This window comes from Geotrypetes seraphini, chromosome 16 (assembly GCF_902459505.1).
Source record: "Geotrypetes seraphini chromosome 16, aGeoSer1.1, whole genome shotgun sequence".
NCBI lineage: Eukaryota > Metazoa > Chordata > Amphibia > Gymnophiona > Dermophiidae > Geotrypetes > Geotrypetes seraphini.
In genome coordinates, this window is record NC_047099.1 from 30,602,539 (window position 1) to 30,620,006 (window position 17,468).

The 17,468-nt window shown below is 46.8% G+C and overlaps 1 protein-coding gene across 5 annotated transcripts in view; it reads right to left on the bottom strand.

The window, feature by feature from the left end:
* Positions 1 to 17,262, bottom strand: part of LOC117350893 (insulin receptor substrate 1-B-like) — a 31,583-nt gene extending 14,321 nt beyond the window's left edge. Inside the window, exon 1 of one of the 5 annotated variants that reach the window (XM_033925599.1) lies at positions 15,123 to 17,262. In XM_033925599.1, coding sequence (XP_033781490.1) covers positions 15,123 to 15,468 — 346 coding nt within the window. In that variant the 5' untranslated portion in view covers positions 15,469 to 17,262. Of the gene's footprint in view, positions 1 to 14,745; positions 14,851 to 15,122 lie in introns of those variants that run through there. The other 4 variants (XM_033925598.1, XM_033925602.1, XM_033925601.1 and 1 more) reach the window with 4 other exon arrangements.
* Positions 17,263 to 17,468: the final 206 nt, after the last annotated feature.

The following is a 17,468-nucleotide window of genomic DNA, read 5'->3' on the forward strand; positions in this document are numbered from 1 at the left end:
TTTTCTCGGAGCAGGTCTTGATTTTAAAACGAATGAAAAAAAAAAAAAAATGCGCTCAGGGATTATTGAGCATACTATTTTCCTATTCTCAAAGCATTCTGAAGAGGTCTTTAGTGCTATTAATAAGGACGTTTCGCTACTTATTTGTCTCTGATAATAGCAAATGGACATGGTCCCTCCTATCAAACAGTGTCAATTTTGTGAAGAAAATTAAAGAAAAGGAAATGAAAAAATATCCTCATTCATTCCGAGAGGTTTCGAAAACCTATGAAAGCAATTTTCTCCTTAAACCTGGGGAGGGGGAGAAGAATATCTGGACAAAGGGACACGGTAATTTGGAGAGAGTGGATTTGCTCTGCGAACGTGCCGTTTGCACCATCAAGGCTGGGAGCTGGAGCACTGGAACATTCTAGCACAATGGTTCTCAACCCTGTCCTAGGGGACCCCCCAGCCAGTTGGGTTTTCAAGACGTCCCTAATGAATATGCATAAGACATATTTGCATGACTGTCTCCTCCATTATATGAAAATCTCTCTCATGCATACTCATTAGGGATATCTTGAAAACCCAACTGGCTGGGGGTCCCCTAGGAAGAGTTGAATCTAGCACATGCTACTCTCCAATGCACAGTAGATTAGAGGTCTGCATGGGAACGGGGATCACGGGAATCCTACGGGTCCCGTGAGGGTCCCGCGGGAATCCCACGGGTCCCGTGGGGGTCCTGCGGGAATCCCCCCTAACCCACGGGACTCCCACAGGACCCCCCTCTGGCCAACGGGTCTCCCACGGGGATGGAAGGCTTTGGAAGCAGGGTAGATCCATATAATATAATGGACACGTCAGCCTTAGTAAAAGAAGGGGTTTATAAGTTAATTACCTGAACACAAAACAAAAAAAGGGTTCCACCAAAGAGATTCCACAAAAAGAAACTGTGGAATTGATGATCTTGTCAGAAGTAATTGCTGCTTTTTATGGGGACGGGCGGGGACGGAGAGGATCCGGGCGGGGACGGAGAGGATCCTGGCGGGGACGAGTGGGGACAAAGAGGATCCTGGTGGGGACGAGTGGGGACAAAGAGGATCCTGGCGGGGACGGAGAGGATCCTGGCGGGGACGGGTGGGGACGGAGAGGATCCTGGCGGGGACGGAGAGGATCCTGGTGGGGACGGAGAGGATCCTGGCGGGGACGGGTGGGGACGGAGAGGATCCTGGCGGGGACGGAGAGGATCCTGGCAGGGACGGGTGGGATTTCTGTCCCCGTGCAACTCTCTACAGTAGATGTGTGTAGCATACAAGAGACCTATGAAAAGTTTAAAGTTTTCCACCCTGGTAATAAGTTGCATGAGTGAGAAGGATAAGATATTGTTAATGAAATTATACTTTTTAAAATAGATTGACAAAATTTTGTGGAGACCTGGTAAGAATTTTTCCGGATGTCTCCAGAGCTACTCAATTGAAAAGAAAATAATTTTTGAAACTAAAAAAAACTTAGGGTGATAGCTCTGGAGGCTTCATTCTATTTAAAATTCCCCTGTAAATGTTTGGTTAAATTGCAAGATTCGGAATTTGTGTTTTGGGATCCTATACACTTACAACAATTTCTGCTGGCTACAACTGATTTTAGAGGAATAATAATTTGGCCCTAAATAGTTTGATTGAATCAGGGTCCCTAGTGGTGTGGCACTTCATTGATGTGGGCTTGAAAGGAAATTTTGGATCGATATGTTTATTTTCATATTATTGTATTAATTTTCCTTTTCTTTATATATGTATGTAATGATTAAAAATTTATAAATAAATAAAAGAAGAAAAGAAAAAAGTTTCAAGTTTTATTTAAAATTCGATAAAAACGCTTATATAAAAAATTTCTAAGTGATTTGCAACATAAAATATGCATTTAAGACATATAAATGACAGGCGCACACCTTGACAGACTTGGAGGTGAGGAAAAAGGTAGAACTACAATTTATCAAGCAAAGCACATAGAGAAGGGAATTAAGAGCCGACTGTATGCAAACAAGCCTTGAACGTGAGAAGAAGCATAGATCTTGCAGAATGAACTTATTTTTCAAAAGTATCTATATAGAGAAAACTTTTTTGAGATGGATCGGTAAATAATTCCATAGTTGGGGGGGAGCAGTAATCAAGAAAATTTCAGCACACCTCGTGTTTATGATCTTTAGTGATGGAATAGATAAGAGGTGTTGGTTTGAAGATCCGAGTGTCCTTGGGATGGTGTGAGGGGTTATAAGCATCAATTGTGGAATATGTGAAAGATTTGCACGGAGGGTCGTGTTGGATTGCCTTTGGTGCAGGAAGTTTCACACCCCTGATGCAGCAAGAGTGAAATGGAGATTTCCCCATCGGGGGGTGGGGGGGGGGGCTGACTAGCCACGAAGCCCGGGTAGTGGTGCTTGTGAGTAAGCATGATTGGAGACAGCTGGGACTTCGTGGACAGCTACGTTTTTTTTCTATTTCCCTTGCTCAAGTTGCAATGTCTACGACTGTGCCTTTGGATTGCAAACTTCTTCCACACAATGTTTGTGTAAAAAAATTCTGGCGTGCTGGTTGTGAGGTGTTTTTGGGGGGCCTGCTTCTGTGCCTCATTTTTTCACACACTGGAGACCCACAAGTGCAGCTTTTTCAGCCATATGAAGCTTAACTGAGGCTTTTTCTCCACTTTTTTTTTCGGTGTCTTTTTCTTTTTCAGCTTGTGGTTCTATGTGTGGTGTATGGGTGGCCTTGCAGTGTCCCAAAAAACCCTTGAGTGTTCCATTCGAGGTACTGAAGAAAATAGACTTGGTAGATAAGGACAGGTTGTTCACCCTCTCCAAGGTAGGGAGAACGAGAGGAGACTCTCTAAAGTTAAAAGGGGATAGATTCCGTACAAATGTAAGGAAGTTCTTCTAAACCCAGAGACTGGTAGAAAATTGGAACGCTCTTCTGGAGTCTGTCATAGGGGAAAACACCCTCCAGGGATTCAAGACAAATTTAGACAAATTCCTGCTGAACCAGAACGTACGCAGGTAGGGCTAGTCTCAGTTAGGGCATTGGTCTTTGACCTAAGAGCCGCCGCGTGAGCGGACTGCTGGACACGATGGACCACTGGTCTGACCCAGCAGCGGCAATTCTTATGTTCTGTTCATTTAGGGCGCATTTTGAGGTGGTTTTGTGGTTTTAAGTTTATCCAAGAACGCTGGTAGTTTGGATTGTTGAATTTTAAACGTTAGGAGGGCTATTTTGTAGGTGATTCTGTAAGAGATCGGTAACCAATGAGCATTTTTGAGAAGTGGGGGGGCGACGTGGCCACATTTCCTCGAGTTTTATAATCATTTTTATTGCTGTGTTTTGGGTGATTTGTAAGCATCTAATTTCGTTTTGCGATACACCTTTGTAAAGGGAATTGCAGTAATCTAATTTTGAAAATCGCAAGGGAGTACATTAAAATACTTAATGCCGCTGGCTGCAGGACCTTCGAGAGTGATCTTATCATCCTAAGATTGAAAAAAAAAAAAAAACACCTATTTTTAACCTCCGAGCCAATTTGATCATGGTCATTTCATTTCTGGTCTATTGCTACCCCTAAGATTTTAATGGTTCTTACCTCTTCGAGAAAGGAGTTATGTAGTTTTATCGTTGTTGATAAAGCATGTGTGTGTATGTGTGTGTGGGGGGGGGGGGAGAGGAGGGAATGGGAAGGGAGATGGCATGTAAGCAAAATAGATGTTACCTATTAAAAGTCAGTCTTTCATCTGATTGACCTGAACTTCCAAGCTAGAATTCAACAGGCGTACTGTTACAATGCTGCAGATCGCTTTCTATAAAGCATATTTACTCATTTTGCAACGCAGATGGGTCTTATCCACGACCTTTGGAGTTTTCTGTGGAAGTGCTAGACAGGGTATAAACACCCTGACCTCTGTCACCAGCTGAGTCGCTGACCTCAGACAATTAATCCGACTGTGGTCGCTGGACCAGACACCAGCGCCACCATCCAGAGGTTCCCCCCCCACCTTTCATTCAAAAGGCCTGTAATTCACAGTATGTTTACCCAAGCACCTTATAAATCAGGCACCTTTACTTGGCCTTATTCTCGAGTGCTTATCATCATGCAATCCAAACAGCTTATCCAAGCATACAACACTAGAGAATGGCCCGTACAAATGCTATTAGTTACTTCTATTGTTCCTGAAGTGCACATTGGTTTCATTTATATCCTTTTATTATACAAGAACAAGGGCTAGATTCAATAACCCCCCCCCCCCCCCGAGTCTTGTCACCGATCCATTCCCGACTGCATGCAGGCCGACGAATTCACAAAAGGCCTGCATGCAAATGGGGACGATCGTTGACACGCCCCCACCCACGGCACGGATCGCTAGAGACCCTGACAGTAGTGACAGGAGAAGCAGCATCCTGTCACTGCTGTCAGGGCTTCTGCAGGCTTTTTTTTTTTTTTTTTTTTTTAATAGGCCGCAAAATATCAGGCCTATTTAAAAAAATGGAAAAAAAACCCTCCCGACCGGCACAGCGCTCCCCTCCCTGACCAGCACGGCACACCCCCCGACCGACACGGCCCGACACCCCCATTAAAGTTGGGAGCAGGAGGGGTGCTCAGTCCCTCCTGCTCCGTAGGCCTCCCTTTTGCAACCGGCACGGCCCACCTCCCCCCGACCGGCACGGCCCACCATATTTAAAAGTTGGGAGCATGAGGGGTACTCAGTCCCTCCTGCTCTGTAGACCTCACACCCCCCAGGCCGGACCGGACGTCCCCGACTGGCTTAGGCGCCTCAGGCCCCTCCTAAGGGGGAGGAGCCTGAGGCGCTTGAGCCAATCAGGCTCCTCCCTGTGTATCACATGATGCACCAGGGCAGGGCCTAAGGACCAGGAAGATGCGTTGCAGGAATCTGGAGGAGCAGGAGGGACTGAGCACCCCTCCTGCTCCCAACTCGGAGGTAGGGGTGGGCCGGCAGGTCAGGTCAGGGGTCCAGTCGGGCGGGGGGGGGAGGGGGGGGAAGCCTGCTCCCAACTTTTAGATATGGGCGGTTTTCAGGCCAGGCATGAGCCATGCCGTGCCGGGGGGTGGTGGCAGGAGGTAGTGGCATCCCTCCTGCTATTTGTGGGTCACCTGGAGGGGGGATCGTGTTTGTCGGGGTGGGGGGGGCCCTCGGCTGTGTTTTTGACAGGTCTGCCTGTCTTTTCATTTTTTTTTTTTAAATGGGGCAGATATTTTGCGTGTGTAGCACACGCAAAATATCTGTGCCATGGAAAAAAAAATGAATTAAAAAAAAAAAAAGACAGGCAGGCTTGTCAAAAAACCTGCAGACCTGTCGGTAACTCAGTTTAATTACGCATTGAGTGAAGAAATATTTTCTCTGGCTTGATTTAAATATACTTCTCAGTAGCTTCATCGCATGCCCCCTAGTCCTGGTATTTCTGAAAAGCGTAAACAAGCGAGTCACATGTATCCATCCCACTCAGTATTTTATAGACCTCTTTATCATATCTCCCATGAGCCGTCTCTTCCCTAAGCCGAGGAGCCCTAGCCACTTCAGCCTTTCCTCCTAGGGAACTTGTCCCATCCCTTTTATTCTCATTGCCTTTCTCTGTAGCTTTTCTAATTCTGCTATATCTTCGAGATGTGGTGAGCAGAATTTGGGTTCATAAATTTCTCGGTAGCATATACATGCATACTACCCATAACATTACATCGTACTTCTTGACCGCGTAACCGTAAGTTCTAAGCAGTTTACAAAACTAAAGACAATTTGAGAATGACAAAAAATTATTTGACGAAGTATTTTGAGAAGAGATGAGTTTTCAATTGAGTTCTGAAATGCTTTTAAGAACAGGCAATAACAATCGAAATTCACCATCATGGGAAGCCACTTTAAATGCTAACGTATGGTCAAGAAATTTCTTGCTTTTACAGCCCTGTACTGACGGAAAAGTAAACAGGGCATGGGATCTTCTACTATGTTTCTACGATGCTAAAGAGAATCTATTAACTAAATAAAACGGAGAATTGCAAAAGCAACCCAGCTTATAACAAAACACGAGCCTCCATTGGAAGCCAGTTCGAATCACAATAAAATGGAGTTACATGGTCATAACTTTTTAAGACAATAGTTTCAAGTTTCAAGTTTATTAAAATTTGATGGTTCGCCTATTAAATCTAAGCGAATTACATAATAAAAGCATTATAGTATAGAACAATAAAACAAGTTATTCTACATTAACAATTTTCAAGGGGCTACGACAGTTTGACAGTACAGATCATTCTAACCACTGTATTCTGAATCAGTGTAAGTCTGACCATATCTTTCTTGGGAATTTTTATATTCCCTTCATAAGCGCACACTAGAATAGATGACACGTACATTGCATACAGAAGGTTACGAGCGTCTGTGCGTAAGGATACAGCTGCCCGGACAAGCATCGTTCTTTGGCGCGATTGGTGCATGAAAACTAACGGCAAGTAATTTGATGATTTTTTGATGCAGTAGTTATCCTAACTTGAGCAGGAAAGCAATCAAGGCTTTGTCACGGTTCGGATCTTCTTATCTTTGCAAACTCGGATTTTCAGCTCCGACAGGAATTCTATATACAGTACTCCCCCCGATATTCGCAGGGGTTCCGTTCCAGAAACCGCCGCGAATCTCGAAAAACCGTGAATACGGTTTTTCGTGGGGGAGCCTGAAGAGGGCAGCAGGAGCGTGGCGAGTGCAGGAAAACACTCGCGGTTCGCTCCGACCGCTTCTTCCTGCACGAAGCATGTGTCAAAGCAGCTCCCGATTGGATAAGGCCCGACTTTGTGCAGGAAGAGGCAGTCGGAGCGAACCGTGAGTGATTTCCTGCACTCGCGGCGTTCCGGCTGCTCTCGCCTGCCTCTCCCGCTGCCCTCTCTTTGTCGGGGGTTCGCAGACCGAAAATACCGCGAATGACCGGGACGGCGAACCTCCGACCGCGAACAACCGGGGGAACACTGTATTGCAATAATCCAAAAGACTCAGCCACAGAACAGGCAGTAACAGTGCAAGCTTACTACCAGAACTAATTCAAATTGACAATACTCCTCTGGAAATGGTCCCTAGCATCAAAATTCTCGGTGTCATCTTAGATCACAAACCACTTATCTTACTGTGATCAAAAAAGAAACTGTTTTTACAAACTTCGTATGATAAGATCACTCGCGAAGGTCTTAGAACCAGCCACACTTAACATCCTCATTCACTCTCTTATCATTTCAACTGGATTACTGTAACTCATTATAAAAAACACATCACCCAGATTCAATTAAGACGATTGCAGTTAATCCAGAATGCATCTATAAAACTCACCACAAACTCTAAAAAAAAATTTGACCATGTCAACGCCCCTTCTACAAAATGCACACTGGTTGCCAATTTCCCATCGAATTACGTATAAAATTATACTGCTCTGTTTTAAAAACGCGACAAGTCAAATTTACCAGCATTCCTCGGCAACCTCTTAATCCCATTCAGGACCTTACGATCCGCAGAACCAAAATTTGCTTGCAATCCCCTCTTTAAAAATAATTAACACTAGAAGAAATGAAATATTTACAAATATACAGTGTTTCCCCCCCGCAAAGTCGCGGTTCGCGAATCAAGGACTCACTCATTCGCGGTCTGCTCCGACCGCCTCTTCCTGTGGTAAAGTCAGGCTACACCAATCAGGAGCTGCGTGTCAAAGCAGCTCCTGATTGGCGTAGCCCGACTTTACTACAGGAAGAGGCGGTCGGAGTAGACTGCGAGTGATTTTCTTCACCCGCTGGCGCCCCAGCTGCCCTCTCCTGCCTCTGGACAGGCAAAAAAAACCCCAAAAAAACGCATTTGTAGTTTTTCAAAATTCGCAGGGTTTCCTGGAACGGAACCCCCACGAATTTCAGGGGAGTATTGTACGCTCCGCAGTTATGGAATACTCTGCCTTCTTTTCTCAGAGGAGAATGAAATCTTGATAGATTCAAGAGCTCCCTTCCTATATAAAGACGCCTTTGAAAATTAAATCTTCAACTGAATAACGTTTCTTTTTAAAGAAACATAAATCACAGGAGGTTCCAGACATTTCCCGTTAATTTGAATTTCCAATATCCATTTCTTTCCTATAATTTCCTATAAGTTCTACTCCGACCCTTTTTGTTATCATGTTAGTCCTTATTTGATCTTGTCTATGGCCTAGATTCACTAAACTCACCGATCGTGTCCCGACTAGTTTGCGATTTTTCCCTGACCCAATTCACTAACCTTCTACCCGATCAATCTCCCACCCGATCCGATCCGTCCAAGCCAATGAGGGGAAATGGCATTCATAAGTAGAAAGCCTTCGATTCACTAAGCAGAAGAAGAAATACCGATTGGGTTTGCAGATCCGAAATGAAGCGACTGCCGAGGAGCAGTCGCTTACTGTCCTTGCCGACTCTCCTGCTCTCTGCCGCCCTGAAATCCTAGTATCGAGGTTGGAGGAGCTGCCGTACAGTGACAGATTAGAGAAGCTGGGCCTGTTCTCCCTTGAAAAGAGGAGACATGATCGAAACATTCAAGATAATGAAGGGAATAGACTTAGTGGATAAAGACAGGTTGTTCACCCTCTCCAAGGTAGAGAGAACGAGAGGGCACTCTCTGAAATTAAAAGGGGATAGATTCCGTACGAACGTAAGGAAGTTCTTCTTCACCCAGAGACCTCCTTTTCTATAATAATTTGTAGTTCAAATCCCCTTTACCTCTTTGTTCTTGTTTTGTTAAGTTTGTATATAGTCTAGTTTATTTTAATGTTTATGTTTAAATAATGTATTACTTTTTAATATATTGTAAGTTTAATTATTTTTTAAGTATGTTCATCGCTTTGAAGTAAGATTAAGCGATTAATCAAAAATTTTAATAAACTTGAAACTTGAAACTTGGTGGAGAATTTTTGAAGTTACTTAAAGTGTGACAGAGAGGTATTTTTGGGAGGTATGGATTTTCCACATATGCGAAGGAGATCACGTGATTTGTTCCTAGTCAGTGAGCTACGATATTAGAGTCTTATTATAATGACTAATATGAGGGACTTTGATAATATGTTTACAAGACAGGAACCAGAAAAGAAAAACAAGGTGAAGACAGACAGAAACAAAGGCCATATACTGATGCAAGAAATGAATGTAAGGGACGGGCACACAAAAACCAGAGCACATTAATTAATTAATTAATTAATTATATACCACTTATATCCTAAGCGGTTTACATTCTGGTACTTTATCGTATTTCTCTATCTGTCCCGGTGGGCTCAAACTCTATCTAGTGTACCTGGGGCAATGAGGGGATTAAGTGACTTGCCCAGGGTCAGAAGGAGCAGCGAGGGATTTGAACCCACAGCCTCAGGGGAGCTGAGCCTGTAGCTCTAACCCCTGCGCCACACGCCAAAAAGGTTGCGCCAAGCGGAATTGTAGATCCATTCCCTGGGCTCCAGTTTACAAAGGAGTGCCGGATAGTACAAAGCTATTGACGAAAGCCAACAAGAACCTCCATTCAATCTGTCCAGATTGCGACTATTTTTCCTCTCCCTGGCCTGGACGCACTCAAAACAGTTTGTGCGGGTCGCTGGGGGCCGACTGTTTTTGCCGATTTTAAAACAGCAATTGGCCGTTCAAGCAAGTTTGCATGCAAATGTGTTTTGCCGAGGTTCGTCGTAATCCCAGACTAGGCGGGAGAGAGAGAGTGCGCGAGTGGGGGGGACGCTATAGGTGGGGAGGTACAAAGAAAGGGTATTGCCACAGCGAAACTACAGGGCCTCGTTCGTCAAAAAAGTGAAGACCCTCTACAGAAGGAAGTCTACTCGCCCGATTCCTCCCGCCGACTAGGAATGATCCCAAGGATGGGAAACGTGATTCTACAAGGTTTTGACAAAGTGAGCCCAGTTTGAGGCATTCTACAACAGAGTAAGAACATAAGAAAATGTCCTAGTGGGTCGGACTAAGAATCCATCTAGCCCAGTATCCTCTTATCAACAGGGGCCAATCCAGGTCAAAAGCACCTGGCAGAAGCCCAAATAGTAGCAACATTCCACGCTACTGATCTCATGAGAAGCAGTAGCTAACCCCACGTCCGTCTCAATAGTCCAGTGCCTGTCAAACCGTGTACCCCAAAGAGATTCCAGAATGTTACTTTATTTTATATATTCCCTTCATAAGCGTACACTAGAATAGATGACACGTTGCATTGCATACAGAAGGTTATGAGCGTCTGTGTGTGTAAGGATACAGCTGCCTGGACAAGCATCATTCTTTGGCGCGATTGGTCCACGAAAACTAACGTCAAGTAATTTGATTTTGAGTTTTTGATGCAGTTATCCTAACTTGAGCAGGAAAGCAATCAAGGCTTTGTCACGGTTCGGATCTTCTTATCTTTGCAAACTCGGATTTTCAGCTCCGACAGGAATTCCACATACAGTACTCCCCCAATATTCGCGGGGATTCCGTTCCAGGAACCCCTGCGAATCTTGAAAAAAACGCGAATACGGTTTTTCGTGGGGGGGAGACTGGAGAGGGCAGCGGGAGACACAGGAGAGAGCAGCCGGAGCGCCGGCGAGTGAAGGAAATCGCTCGGGGTATGCTCCGACCGCCTCTTCCTGTACTAAAGTCGGGCCTCACTGCGTGTCAAAGCAGCTCCTGATTGGCGAGGCCCGACTTTAGTACAGGAAGAGGCGGTCGGAGCATAAAGCGAGCGATTTCCTTCACTCGCCGGCGCTCCGGCTGCCCTCTCTCCTGCCTCTCCAGCTGTCCTCTCCTGGTCGGCGGTTCGTGGTCGGAAAATACCGCGAATGACCGGGACCGCCAATTCGCAGGGGAGCACTGTATATATAAAAAAGAATGAGTGCAGATGGTGGATGATGAAATGCATGTTAGCTTATCGACTATCGAGTTGCATTTTGAGTTAATTTGCACTCAAAAACAAGCACATCCATGGCATTGATTAGCAATTCTATTCTATCTACTTTAGTTTCACCATGGTTACAATTACCCATAAAGAGCTTAAAGAACTTTCAATAAATAACTCTCTAGTTTAATTTTTTTTGTTGGTTTTGCAATTTTATAATTTCAATTATAATGTACCAATGGGTCCGGGGGAGCACGCGCAGACTTGAGGACATGAATATAAACCGAGACCCCCATTTTTTGGCCCCAAAATCTCGGATTATATTCAAGGATATACGGTAACATTTTTTTTCTTTCAATTGGTGGCTTGGTTGTTTTTTTAATGTTCCTAAACCAGTGCATTTCTCGATGGACAAGAGAATGCATGTTGCTGTCTCTCCGCCCCCCCCCCCCCCCCACCTCATCCACTTTCTCCTTTCTATCCTGTGCCTAAGTAGAGAGGCAGAGTACCAGATTTTTTAAAAAAACAGACAATGGTGGGGAGGGCTGCCCCAGAGGTCTCCAGGGGCTGCCATGAGCCCCCGGGTCATGCATTGAAGAACATTGTCCTAAACTAAGGTCCTTTAGCCAAGCTTTTTTTTTTCTCCCGGGAAAATTCTGCACAACTGTGCAGCGCAGAATTCACCAGCCCTGCAGAATATGCCATTCAGACTCTCCCCAGTGTTTCACCCTTTCCTGCAGTGATCAAGCAACAGGAAAATTAAGTAAACTGCTGCCCATTGGATCGCTTCCTCCTCCTCTGCTGCCAGTTTAGACCCGATGACTGTTTGTGGTCCACATAAATCTGGCCGCATGATCTCTGTAGGCAAGGGAGCGAGCCAGCATCAGCTGCTTCCAATGAGGGGGAGGCGGAGCAAGGAGAGGGGCGCAGAGCAAGGCAAAACAGTGCCATGGGGCGGGGTGGGGGGCAGAGTGAAAGAGCAAGGTGAGAGTGGGCCATTGAAATTTGGGGGGGGGGAAGAAGAGAAAGCTGAGGGCGTACCATGGGGATGGGAGGCAGGCAGAGAAATCATAACGTGCGATTGGTGGGGAGGGGGAAGATCAAGTCCGAGGATGTGCCATGGGGGAGGGTGGGGGAGAGATACAGCGATAGCTGTAGCTGGGGAAAGGAGAAAGAATGAAAGGCGGGGGTGTAAGCCAGGAGGAAGAGAATGAGAGGTTGAGGTAAAGACTTGGCGCAGAAGAATTATGGATCTTGCTGGGAGTTAAGAGGGATAGAGAGATGGAACCAGGGAGGGGATTTCGGCACAAAAACACTACAACAACCAATGCAGAATTTTCAAAACAGAAAATAATGGGTATATATTGAAGGAACTAAGGCCAGTATTGGACAGGCTATGTCCCGTTATGTGGACGTTCCAGTTGAGGACGGGCTGGGGAGGGCTTCGATGGCTGGGATGGTTAAGATGGGCTGGAGTGAGCTTTGACGGAGACTCCAGCGGATAGAACCTAAAACACACTAGCGGGCAGGGCTCTGGGTTTCTGGCCCAGAAATATCTAAGAAAAAGGACCATTGAACGATTCATTTCTGGAGCATGTATGGTTGGGTAGACCGGATGGGCCATTCGGGTCTCTTTATCGGTCCTCATTTACTATGTCGCTAGGCTTTTTATGTTACCTTACTATACAACCCTGGGGTGGAAAACTCCTTTCCTACCACAAAAGATGTTCCTTGCTGGAGCTTGCGCAAGGTGTCATGCAGTGTCCAGTGTCCCCTTACTGGCTGGTTCAGCCAGATTGACCAAAATATAGAACAGTGGGATACAAACAGGGCAACTGCTCTAGGCCCCTTGTCACAGGGGGCCTTACACCTCTGAAGCTGAAGGAGCTACAGCCTGCCTGGAGAATTTGGGGCCCTTCTCACTTTTCTACCCTTGAGTCCTCATGTCTCAACACTAGCCCTGGCCATATATGTTATACAGACACATAAATTTTATATTTCAAAGCATAAGCATGGGGGGAGGGGAATCAGGGGCTCTATTTTGCCTGGGGCAGGGGTGGGCGAGGGCCGGAATCCAGTCGGGTTTTTAGGATTTCCCCAATGAATATGGCATGAGATCCATTTGCATACAATGGGAAGACGGTGCATGCAAATTAAATCTCATGCATATTCATTGGGGAAATCCTGAAAACTCGACTGAATTCCGGCCCTCGTTGACCACCCCTGCCTTCCAAGTCCCATAATGCATCAAGACCAGTGTACTCTCTAAGCCAGGGGTGTCAAAGTCCCTCCTCGAGGGCCGCAATCCAGTCGGGTTTTCAGGATTTCCCCAATGAATATGCACGAGATCTATTAGCATACAATGAAAGCAGGGCATGCAAATAGATCTCATGCATATTCATTGGGGAGATCCTGAAAACCCGCCTGGATTACGGCCCTCGAGGAGGGACTTTGACACCCCTGCTCTAAGCTGTGTGCCTACACATGAGTCAGAAAGGGAGTGCAAAGCCATGTACAAAATTTTTGCTGAACATATGCTGAAAACTTGTGCATGTTTTTCATGTGTACATGTGCCATCAAATATGTTAGAGAAAACATTTTTCAGGATGGGGATGGTAAAAAGCCAGGACTACTGGCCCAAAGTCTCCTTGGAACCAAGTAACTGGGAAGCTTTCTTTCGTAGGCATATCCTGGAGAACCACATATATCCAACCAAGTGCATGCAAAGAAATCTCTGACTTGAGTAAAACAAGGATCCTGTGGACCCCACACCAAGGGGGTCTGCAGGGATCCTCGTTTTAACTCCCGCTTACCCCACATATCCTCATTTTACCCCCTCCAGCGAGATCCGCGAGGCCCACGGGAGTTAAAAAAAACAAGAATCCCTGACAACCCCTCGGCATGGCCGCTTTCTTTTTTAGGGACATGCGCTTTTAATTCCGTGGGGATCACAGGATCCTTGTTTTAACTTCTACCCTTGCTGGCTTCTTTTCTGTTTGAGGTTGGGATGGCTAGTTCTCCCTTTTGTTATACCCCAGTGCCCCAAAGCCTCTGGTTTCTTTTCTGTTTGAGGTTGGGATGGCTGGTTCTCCCTTTTGTTATACCACAGTGCCCCAAATGCCTCTGGTTTCTTTTCTGTTTGAGGTTGGGATGGCTAGTTCTCCCTTTTGTTATACCCCAGTGCCCCAAATGCCTCTGGTTTCTTTTCTGTTTGAGGTTGGGATGACTAGTTCTCCTTTTTCTTATACCCCAGTGCCCCAAATGCCTCTGGTTTCTTTTTTTGTTTTGAGGTTGGGATGACTAGTTCTCCCTTTTGTTATACCCCAGTGCCCCAAAGCCTCTGGTTTCTTTTCTGTTTGAGGTTGGGATGGCTGGTTCTCCCTTTTGTTATACCCCAGTGCCCCAAATGCCTCTGGTTTCTTTTCTGTTTGAGGTTGGGATGGCTAGTTCTCCTTTTTGTTATACTCTAATGCCCCAAAAGCCTCTGGTTTCTTTTCTGTTTGAGGTTGGGATGGCTGGTTCTCCCTTTTCTTATACCCCAGTGCCCCAAATGATTCTGGTTTCTTTTTTTGTTTTGAGGTTGGGATGACTAGTTCTCCCTTTTGTTATACCCCAGTGCCCCAAAAGCCTCTGGTTTCTTTTCTGTTTGAGGTTGGGATGGCTGGTTCTCCCTTTTCTTATACCCCAGTGCCCCAAATGATTCTGGTTTCTTTTTTTGTTTTGAGGTTGGGATGACTAGTTCTCCCTTTTGTTATACCCCAGTGCCCCAAATGCCTCTGGTTTCTTTTCTGTTTGAGGTTGGGATGGCTGGTTCTCCCTTTTGTCATGCCCGGTTCTTGCACCCCAGTGCCCCAAATGGCTTTTACCCGGTGGCACCACCAGAGATGAAAGCGGCCTTGGAGGGGGGTCCGCAGGGACCCACCCCGAGGTAGCACATTTTAAGGCAGTGCGGTAGAGATCCTCGTTTTGCCACGCAGCCTCTGCACCAGCACCGCCCGCCTTTCCAGTCGCTCCGCCCACATCCGCCCTCTTCCTAGCTCGCCCCGCCCATCTCTGCAGACTGGCTAGTGTGCGGGCCCCGCCCCCACCCTATTACAGCATTAGAGCCCCACCTCCTTTCCTCCCCAAACCCCGCCCCTTCCTAGCACTCTCCGCAGACTGGCTAGTGTGCTGGCCCCGCCCCCACCCTATTACAGCACTAGCGAGCCCCACCTCCTTCCCTCCCCCCAACCCCGCCCCTTACCGCCGCACAGCAGTTCCTGGAGAGCCGCGTGCCACTGCTGCTGCTCCTCCTCGCCGTCGGCGGCCACGCCGAAGCTGCTGTCGCGCCCGTAGAGCACGAGCAGGAAGCGGTGGCGCGCGTCCGCCCGCTTGTTCACGGCCAGGGCGCCCTCCAGCGGCACGCTCCGCCGCGGCGGCGCCCCGCCCCCTCCGCCCGCCCGGAACTTCTTCTCGCTCTCGTAGTACTCCAGGCGCGCGGGCCCCTGCGCGCTCGCGCCCCGCAGGACGAAGAACCGCCGGCGCGAGGACTTCTGCTTCCGCAGGTAGCCGCACTTTTTCACGTCGGCGGGCAGCGCCGGCGCCTCCATCGCCGGCACCGGAGAGAGAGCGAGCAAACGAGTCGTGGACGAGCCTCTTCGGCAGCCTTGCGTTCAAAGATAAGTCCGATCTGCTGTTGCACACGTCAAAGTTCAACCCTTTTGCAGATCTAATAAAAAATCAGCAGCTTTAAGTACCATTTAAATACCTCAGTCTGGGAAAGGGGTGCGTAGGACAGGAACCCGGTTCTGGAGCTTCAGTTCTGATCTTGCAATGAACAGCGTTTTATGGAGAGTTGGGTCGTCCAAGTCCCAGCGATTTGCAAAAAAAAAAAAAAAACAAAAAAAACCCCAAGAAGGGAGAGATTTTCAAATCTGCGCGTCCAAATTGTCCGCGTGCATTCCCCCAAAAGCCACTACCTCTCCCCCCTCCCCGCTCTTCAGTCTGTGGCGTCCATCTAGCGCAGGCTTGGTTTGCTGTCCTGATGTCCCCAAAGCCCCTCTTTAAAACGCGCACCTAAACGAGTCCGCGCGCAAATTGCAAGCGATGGGGAATCGAGGGTCGCTTTCCCACCTTTTCAGCCTGGCGCGTTCACATGTTTATTGCTTCACTTCTGACCGATCCGACGGGTGGAAAGAGAGGTTTTTAGTGCCTCGATTGTCCCAGAGTTTGGGAGCGATAAAAACCCAACACTTTTGGATGCTGAACTCGAGGAACGCACAAGTTGAAGCCATTTAAACGCTCCATGTGCTTGCCTTCAGCCTCCTTTTTGTTAAATTTTCTTCCTGCACCCAGCTGACTTGAGAGAGAGAGAAAAAAAAAAAGCATCTAAAAGTTTGGTTATGCCACATGTGTGGAAAAGCTGACTTGCTTCTTTTTAGCCAATTTTCCAGATTTCTTTTGCTAGATTATGCATCCCCGTCCTCTGGCTGCAAACAAAACCCACGTTGCTTACACACAAAAAAAGTACTACACATGTTTCTTTAACAAAACTCCCAAAGACAGGAGGGGAGGGTGGAAGCACCCGTCATTAGACAGTAATTAGTTGACTTAGTTCTTTCTGCAACAAGCAGCTTTCGAGGGGACTCGAACGCTTTGACCAAAGCTGACATGCATTAAAAAAAAAATGCTTTAGCCCTCTTCTTTCCTGGCCTGAATCAGTCAGTTCTTGTAATGCATAAAGAGTGCCACATGGCCCCCAACTTCAGACTGCAGCAGTTACTTAAGGTTGCGGTGGTTTCCCCTCTTCTTGGTTTCAGGTCAGCAGATGCTGAAAAACAGAGAAATGCAAAGGGGGGGGGGGGAACCCCTTGGAAAGCCACGAAGACTTAAAGAAAAAATAAATAAAATAAAAGAGAGAGAAAGAGCCCATTGGGGCTGAAGCCAGTTGTTAAAGCATTTTGGAATCCTTTTCTTTTATCCGGAGGTACTTTAAAAAAAAAAAACAAAAAAAAGAGAGAGAGAGAGAAAGGAGTTAATTTGGGGTGCTAGTTGGCGGGGGTGCGAACAGCAAGCAGGAGGCACCGCCACTGACAATATTTTTCCACTCCTTTTCCCCCACCCCTGGCCAGCCCTCTCTTGGCTGCTATTCTCAGCATTTATAGACTCCAGCTGAAGGCAGGCTGCTTCCTGCTGGGTCCTAAAAAGCCCTTAGGTCTGCTGTGTCTCCTTCGCCTGCACTGACAGCTTGCATTTCCAGTCCTTGTTGTCAGTTTCCTCTGGTATGTTGAGCCCTCTAGATTCTGCATTTCGGGGTGCCTTATTTTATAGGTGCAACGAATCTAGGCTTTTTTATATATATATAATTGGACTGTGGGTCACACGCCATGGGCTCCCCACAGCTCAGAATACTTGTCCTTGAGATAATCAGCTGTGACTAGTTCCCTTTTCCCCGGGAGCCTACAGCATAAGTCCCTGATCTGGAGATCTAATCATTGATTCCCAACCCTGTCCTGGAGGACCCCCAGGCCAGTCGGGTTTTCAGGATAGTCCTAATGAATATGCATGGAGCAGGTTTGCATGCCTGACGCCTCCATTATATGCAAATCTC